Below are 8,490 nucleotides of genomic sequence, written 5' to 3'. Positions count from 1 at the left end.
GGAAGGCCAGATAAAGTGCTTTTGCTTTCGCCTAGAAACATACAGCATCTCCCTGACATGGCTGCTTCAACACTAACTGCTGTTCCTGAAACCACGCCTTCTTTCTTTGCCTGCACATTTGGGCCGCATTATGCTAATATTTCCACATAGTGAGGTAGATATGTGGGGGCGTGTTAGAACGAGCCGTTTTAGGGGGGCAGGGATCTTATCTATGCACAATCAGCTTGTAACACTCCAAAGAGAAAGGAAAACTTGAAATCGCATCATATGACCCCTTTAAATCTCATTATATAACAATGCTTCTACGACTAACTTTCATTCCAGTACAGTAAAACAAAAAGCAAGTAAGGCATTTTGAGAAAGTATGCACTTTATTTTGTCTGTTTTTTTTTAATATAATCTTGCTGTAAACACATCTACATAAAACAATTTGAAAGGTGACCGTTAAAGAAGAAAACCATTGTTCAAAGAAACACACAACTGCCAAAACACCAATACTTAAAAAGGATAACAAAGTAGAAGTACAACAAAAATCTCAAAACATGAAATCTTGTAATAGTATCTCAAAAGTCAGGGCAAATCAATGAAAATCACTCTGAACACGCATTTTCTTTATATATATATATATATATATATATATATATATATCACGGCTGGCTTGATTTTCAAACTGTTGCTGGCTTGACCGCAATTTCTTACTACAGTGTATTAGGAGTGTTTTGAAAGTGCTGTAAAAAGGAGATATTTCATAATAAAATGGTCATTTACTTATTTGGAAAAAGAAAAGAAAGAAAATGTAACTATGAGAAGATATTACACTAGGTAACATGGTCACAATGTAATGTTATTCAACCACAAGCAGGAGCAGAAATCGCACGAGGCAGCAAAGTTTACTGTTTTCTAATTTAAAATTGGTCATCTCCCACCAGGGGTGCTTGAAAGCAGAATTAATCATTGAGGAACAGAGAGTTCAGGGTTTGTTTTATACAGTGGACAATTGTACACCTAACTGAATAATTATGAAATTATATTCACTCCAAGGAATCCTACATGACAGACCTTCTTAATAATCTGTGCAAGATTACACATGCTGCAAAAATATAAAAAAATAAGAAATTCTGTTTGATGGAATTGATTATGTTTTAACGCTGCTGGATGTACATACTTATGTATACACCTTATGTCAAATTAGGCATACAGATTGTTTTGACATTCGTTTGCGATTATTAATGCAATATCACTTTGAGCAGAGCGTTTTCTGCGTTTCACTGCACATATGACTACAGCAACAATAAAACATATGACCATAGTTACCACACACAGAGAAATGACAAGAACTAAGTTAATGTCTGGGTTTGATATTCCTGGAGGTTTTGGAGCAGGGAGGATCTTTGAAGCTTGAGCAATGTTGGAGGTTTCAGATTTTGCTTTTTGTTTGTCCTCCGACTGAACTGCAAAGAAGAGTGTGGTGCCATTTTGGATTGTGATATTGAGATTGAATGAATGCTGTTCAACTGATCCAGCCTTCTGAGGTGAGACCGCAGTTGTGTTGACTGAATGACCATTGCTGAAGTTGAATCGAAGCATTTTAAGGTCAAAGCTCCACCTGATCTTATAGGATTTAGCTTAAAGGAAACCAACAAAAAAATATGCAGTGCAAGACAATTAAAGATACATTATTTCATGATGTAACTTTAAAACAACTTTTATTTTGTCAGCAAAGATGTTAAACAAATGAAAAACCTTTTAAAGACTGGTATAGTAATTGTATGCGTTACCTGTCCCTTGGTCAAGGTCCTCACCAGGAGCTGTCCAGTTGAGAAGCACCGTGTCCTCCTGGATCTCAGCACTCAGATCTGTGATTCTGTTAGGAGGGAAATTTGGTGGAGCTGTGCCTGAAAGAGTCACCTCAAAACTCTCTCCGGTGTCTGTTCTGGTAAAGTTTCCAGCGTCAAGTGGTTCTTCAAAAACGGGAGGCTTTGGAGGCTTCAGCTTCACTACAGTTGAAGTTAGAGGAACCACCTGAATTTATTATTATTATGTTTTTCTCCACACAGCTTTATAGGTAATTACAGTATATTGCCATTTAAACAACAGTTAGTTCCAGTTTGTGCATTAATTCATTGACTTTCTGTGGGTTACACCAATAAAGTGTCTTCATGAGCAGGGCCGCATTAAGACCGCACTGGGCCCCAGAGCTATGACTTACTGCAGGGCCCCCCATCACAATAATGATAATAAATATATTGTATAAAGGAAATGTGCAAATAGACTGAATAGTCTTCACTGTATAAATTCAATATATATTCATTCTTATTTATTTTACAAAAGTGATTCAGTCAAGGAGACTAAGTGATTTTCTTTCTATATGAAATGGCAACAACAGCTATATTAGGCTGCTTTAGAGGAATAGTTCACCCAAAAATGAAAATTCTGTTGATGTTCTAAACCTGTATGAGATTCTTTCTGCTGTTGAACACAAAATAATATATTTGGAACAATACTGCTAACCAAACAGTTGCTGGGCCCTCACGACTTCCATATATATATAAAAAAAAATACAGTATTGGAGTCAGTGGGGACCAGATACTGTTTACGATCATTCTTCAAAATATTTATGTTGAGGAGAAAAAAGAAATTCATAGAGGTTTAGAACAATTTAAGGGTAAGTATATGATGACAGTATCTTCATTTTTGGTTGAACTATCCTTTTAAGATCTCATCATATAATCCAGGATCTCATATAGCCTAACACTACACGTGCTTTATCTTTAACTATTAACGTTAATTTAAGACACAAATAAATGTGTTTACGAGGATAATCGCAAAGACAGGCATTTTGACACATAACTATGTGTATTTGAACGTTTAAGCATAAGGAGAGAAAGTTTAGTCAGTCGCTATACGAGCAGGTGCGTGCCGCGCGTATTAGGCAGAACCCGTTTTAACGCACGCAATTACCAGAATGAATTCTGCCCCGCAGCTTAATGTCCATGAACAGTTTTCTTGCCATGCTGCGGACGCAAGCTTCAGACGAAGAAGTTAATGATGTATGCTCCCGGCGCCTATTTATACTATAGTCGCACCGGTAGTGATGTCATGGCTGTCGCCGGCCAACGAGTTGGTGTTTTTTCAATGTATGCTTCAGACACGGGTCACGACGAGGCGTTCCCCATAGCGACCCCTAGAGGACGCAGTGTCTCATTCCCTACTCAGGGAACCATGGTTACATAAGTAACCTGAGACGTTTTTCCTTATCGAATATTGTTCTTTGCGCGACCATTTCCAGATTACTCCAGAACAAAGTGAAGAGAGTTGAATGCAGACATAGGCTACTGGGCAGCGATCACCTGATAGATACGTGCACATATCGTTCAAAAGTCATATATAGAATAAATGCATTTGATTGGTAAACCAAATTCAGACTTTACGTTTCAATCTCAAATGGTAATGCATGGAATTTACGGAAAAGCTCAACTAAATAACAGCGCTAATAAGTGGGGGGCGTGGTGGCTTAAGCGATCGGCGCTCCAGTCAATCTACTCCACAGCCAATCACGAGTCCCCTCCTTGCTCGGGCCCCGGGGCTTCAGCCCCACCTAGCCCAATGGTTAATACGGCCCTGTTCATGAGTGAATAACTGAATCATTCACACAAACATGTTGTTCAAAACAGATGAATTCAGGAGCAAAACTTTATGATTGACAAGCTGCATTCCAACTGACATGTTCCCTATGTAGTGTTTACTGCTCCCTAATCACTGAGCTCAGGATATCTGTTGAAGTCCACTTGACAAAATGCGTTCATTTGGGACACTCTGTAATGCCATCAAACATACCACATGAAGAGTTTGTGGTATGAAGGCATAATTCTGTGATTCTAAATATTTAATGAATATAATTTGTCATAATATTTTTAATATCTAATATGAAAATAAAGGTAGTTTGGTTATATATTTCATTTATCTTATTTGATTGTATTGTAGAACCTCATTTAAGATGGCATACTAGCCTGTCAAGTTTTAATTGAGGAATTAACTATGTATAAGAGCAATATCAATCTCGTCTATATATATATATATATATATATATGTGTGTAGTTCACTCATGAAACTCTAGATGGTACAGGCTGACGGGTTGTTAACATAACTGATGATATTCAGAGAGCTAAACGACTTGACACAATCTGATTGGTTCATGCTGCATATGCAGCTAATGAGCTTACTGCCTTGCATTTATATGGCTGGCTAGCATTCACTTGAGATTCTTGCTTCTCTGAAACTTAACAGCTAGATAAGTAAACAGTCTTCACTCTGATTTCAGTACATTATTGCGTTCGTCAGATTTACATTTTTAAATTACATTTTCTAATTAAATTTTTAGAAAACATACTGTCACGATCTCCAACTGGAGTGATTGCTTAACCTGTAACGTTCTCCTGTTTTCCCAGAGTTTCATTCCCGTGTTTTTTTTGCTCTCCCTTGTCTTCGTGTATTTTGATCTTGGACTATTTATCTGTTTTATGATTGTTTGCTGCCTGCCCTGACCTTTGCCTGTTTTTGTGGATTACTCTTTTGGATTGCCTCGGATGTACTGTTTCGCTGATATTTTGACCCTGCCTGTTTTGATCACGCTCTTTGAATTAAAAGCCTTGCATTTGGATCCCTACTCCATTGTCACGCCTCCTTCGTTACACATACAAGTTGTAAAACTACGCACAGGGTATTCGTGATAGGAGTAATTACTAAGCATGTCTTGTTCATATAACTGCAGTATAGCAAGCGTTTTTTCTAGTTCATGGACTATGTGAGAATACAATGTCAAGCGTCGCAGATTTTAGAACTGTAAAGTGAATTGGGGATTACCTTATTTGCCCGAAATCTCCAATTCTTTTAATATCTTCTGTGGGCATCCATTTCTACATTAACTGCGAACGGATCGCTTTCAGATGCACACCTTAGTGGGGTCGGTTTGCAGTTGGCGTTTCACCGTTGTTCAGAGTTTTAAGTCAGAACCCGTATAACCGTCTTTCATAAACATCATACTGTCAACAGCTTACCTATTTAACCATAACAAGTTAATGAGCAACAGAAAATAATATACCCACTTATACGTGTACTCGTGTACTTATACGTGCAATGCACTTAAGAAGAGGGAGAGCTCACTCTTAAAGGGGCCACATCTCTATTTCACTCGTTACCTTGGTTCAGCGATAGTGAAGAGTTTATTATGGAAGTAATGTTTAGTGATAGCTTAAAGATAATTAATCATGAATTCATTTAAAATATAAAATTACTACTAATAACAAATCATTTCCAATCAGTAGCCCATAGTAAGACACTCTTAAACTGGAATTTCTTATTTACGTATTCAGTTGGGCTTACAGCAATTATAGTACTTTCATGGAGTGTAGCAGCAGTATCATAGAATTCAGATTGTTATTAGCGAATTGTTAATAGCAGTATCAGTGTTGGAAAGAGTACTGAAAATTTGTACTTAAGTACAAGTACTGTTACATTGCTGAAATAATACTCAATTACAAATAAATGTACTGGTGTCAAAACAGTACTTAAGTAAAAGTACAAAGTACTCCTCTCAAAAACTACTCAGAGTACTAGTTACTAGTTACTTTTTAGTCTGCGATATTTAATGAATTACCAAAAAATATTCATTCACATCAAAGATCTATGTGGATAATAGCTACTTTGAATAAAACCCACTTTTATTTTATTGACAAGGTATGTGAATTAGTGGTCATGATACAGGAATTTCTAACTTCAATACCTTGAAAAATATCAATAGTAAAGTACCCGTGAATCAGAAGTTGCAACTGACTTCAGTGTTGTGATGTATTTCCAAGTGAAAGGTTGTGGCTAGAAGGGATACAGCTCAGACAGGAAACTAAGAATGAAATTTAATTTTCTACCTATTAGATTGTTTTTTATTAACGTCTACACCTACCCCAACCCTAAACCTGCCCCTTGCAATAATGCACAAAATATTAATTATTGTTGTACAGTGTGACAAAAATGACACTGTATTTTTGTAGCCAAAGTTTTGCGCAAATCTGTAATGGAAACGCGCCTAGTGATTCAGCTAAGATATTAGTGTCTGAGACACTGTAAGCACGGAGACTGTAGTGTGCACAGCAATTTTTTAAATGCTAGATTGTTTTTTATTAACGTCTACACCTACTCCTACCCCAACCCTAAACCTACCCCTTACAATAATGCAAAAAATATTAATTATTGTTGTAGTGTGACAAAAATTACACTGTATTTTTGTGCGCATGCCCAGTAACGCCATATGTATCCCTTCTAGCCTTAACCCAAGTGAAACAGAATATTGAATAAAGGGCGAGGCTTTAATGTGGTGCACCTTCACGCCACCTCTTGCTCATAGCAGATTCACAGTTGGATAGTGATCTACGTTGTTACTTCTGACATCATGCTTCACCACTTCTGGGTCCTAACGCTCTGCCAGACGTCGCGAGAGGCAAAAGGTTACGTTTAAGTCGCATAACATTGGTTAATGGAAACGCCGTCATTTCGCAATACTTTTTTATCGACATTTATAAAATATCGCCAAAGTTTTGCGCAAATCTGTAATGGAAACGCGCCTAGTGATTCAGCTAAGATATTAGTGTCTGAGACACTGTAAGCACGGAGACTGTAGTGTGCACAGCAATTTTTTAAATGCTTAGCTTAAATATGTAATATTAATTAAATAGTGCTCATAAATGGCTGCTGAGATAGTATTCTCAAGTGAAAAGAGTAGAGGCATGGACCCGGAAACAGCATTCCTTATGTCATACTTAACGAGAGAATTCTCCCGAAGCCGTCAAACTGACGTCATCAGAGCGAGAACGCCATTCCAGAGCTGAAGCAAAATGTTCAGTTTTGGATTAAAGATTACGACGTCAGACAATTTTTTTTTTCCGGTGTATTGACTTCCACAGTTTAATTGTTCACCACAAGACTAGTAATGTGCACTAAAAAAAGTAAGTAGGGTCATTTTTGATTTCATGACAATTGACGAATCATTTTCAATACCATTGGTAAAGATTCCACATACTGTATACTGCCATATAGATATTTTAATACCTCCATTCTTTTTTTCAAGGCAATCATTATTTAAAGCTTTAAGTGGTTTAATCCAAGTCTTCTAAAAATACACGTTCGCTTTATATGATGAACAAATAATTTATATACATTAATTTTAATGTAGGCTTTTATGTACATACATACAGGGAGTAAATTGGGATTTGTTATGTGGGGGGGCTCTATGGTATCAAGCTTTTATATATATATATATATATATATATACACACACGAACATATATATATATATATATATATATATATATTAGGGCTGGTAAGCAATTAAAAATTTTAATCTAATTAATTACATGATGTGGCGATTAATTAATCTAATTAATTGCAAATTAATCTCACATCAAATTTGGCTGAGAAATTACTCCCAAAAGATAATATCAACATGGCTAATAGTTATGCATATATATATATATCTCAAGGTTTACCGTTTATCACACATCCAGGTACATATAGGACAGCAAATCTGGTTTGTGCACTTTGATTCTTCACTCTTACTTTCAAGCTGCTTCTCCCATTTACCATCTTTATGAAATATCTGGAATAGATTCCATCATCTTGAAAAGCATCAGCTCCTGTAAAAGATGGATCTCTAAATCATTTGCCAAAGTTGAGAAAAGTACCTTAAACTTTATTCATTTTTATTTTATTTTATTTTAAATTTATATTTTATTGTTGGTACTAGAGCCCTAGAAAATGGGTGAAAAAACTTTTTTTTAAACTTTAATCTTTTTAAACTTATTTATCAAACTAATTTCAAAGCACTGGTAACAAGAAAAGGTTCCCTTTCGAAAGGGAACTGTATGCTGTGTCCTCTAGAGGGCGCTAGGGGAACGCTGTCAGCATGTCCGATGTCTGAAGCATGAATAAAAAAATGACAATGAACTTGACATTGGCAGGCGGAAGCCTATGACGTAAGCAAATGAGTGACTGCGGGTATAAAAGAGCACCTGTAGAATACTTCATCCTCTTTTTTGTCTTCAGGGTCATTTGTTTCTGAAGTGTGAGTGGTAAGAACGATGTCTAATGTTAGGCGTTTTAGGAAGTGTGCGGATCCGTGTCAGCACTATCTGACACCAGATGATGCACACGACCTCTGCGTTGTGTATTTGGGCGAAGAGCACGCGCGCTCTGCTCTCGAGGGAGTGGAGTGCATTCATTGTGAGCGTTTCTCGGTGAGAAAGCTCCGCTCTCGTTTGTCCCTTTTCTAGAGGGAATTGGGACAGTCATCTGCCCCACACGGCTCGGGTCCTGACGCTGCTGAGGCAGCGAGGAGACTGAGATCGTGGGGATCGCAGATGGAGCTTGCTGACGAGTTCGAGAGAGGTGTTAATCTCTCGTGCTCGCCGGGGGCTGATGAGGGTGAACTGCTGGAAGAAG

At 37.3% G+C, this 8,490-nt stretch overlaps 1 protein-coding gene across 1 annotated transcript; it reads right to left on the bottom strand.

The window, feature by feature from the left end:
* Positions 1–1,188: 1,188 nt before the first annotated feature.
* Positions 1,189–7,680, bottom strand: LOC107672361 (calcium-activated chloride channel regulator 4A-like). Its single transcript, XM_016465520.1, has 3 exons — positions 7,539–7,680; positions 1,779–1,997; positions 1,189–1,625 (listed from the first exon to the last, which is right to left on the bottom strand). The coding sequence occupies exons 1-3, from the start codon at positions 7,633–7,635 to the stop codon at positions 1,189–1,191; spliced, it is 753 nt and encodes a 250-aa protein (XP_016321006.1). The 5' UTR covers positions 7,636–7,680.
* Positions 7,681–8,490: the final 810 nt, after the last annotated feature.

Source organism: Sinocyclocheilus anshuiensis, unplaced genomic scaffold (genome assembly GCF_001515605.1).
Source record: "Sinocyclocheilus anshuiensis isolate Anshui unplaced genomic scaffold, SAMN03320099.WGS_v1.1 scaffold144, whole genome shotgun sequence".
Classification (NCBI taxonomy): domain Eukaryota; kingdom Metazoa; phylum Chordata; class Actinopteri; order Cypriniformes; family Cyprinidae; genus Sinocyclocheilus; species Sinocyclocheilus anshuiensis.
This window is presented reverse-complemented; position numbering and strand designations above follow the sequence as displayed.

Coding starts and splice junctions, on each gene's coding strand:
- LOC107672361 (XM_016465520.1), bottom strand. CDS start 7,635: ATGGTAAATGGGAGAAGCAGCTTGAAAGTAAGAGTGAAGAATCAAAGT. Junction 1,998..7,538: donor ACCTGGATGTGTGATAAACG/GTAAACCTTGAG, acceptor CTTCAACTGTAG/TGAAGCTGAAGCCTCCAAAG. Junction 1,626..1,778: donor GGACCTTGACCAAGGGACAG/GTAACGCATACA, acceptor GTTTCCTTTAAG/CTAAATCCTATAAGATCAGG.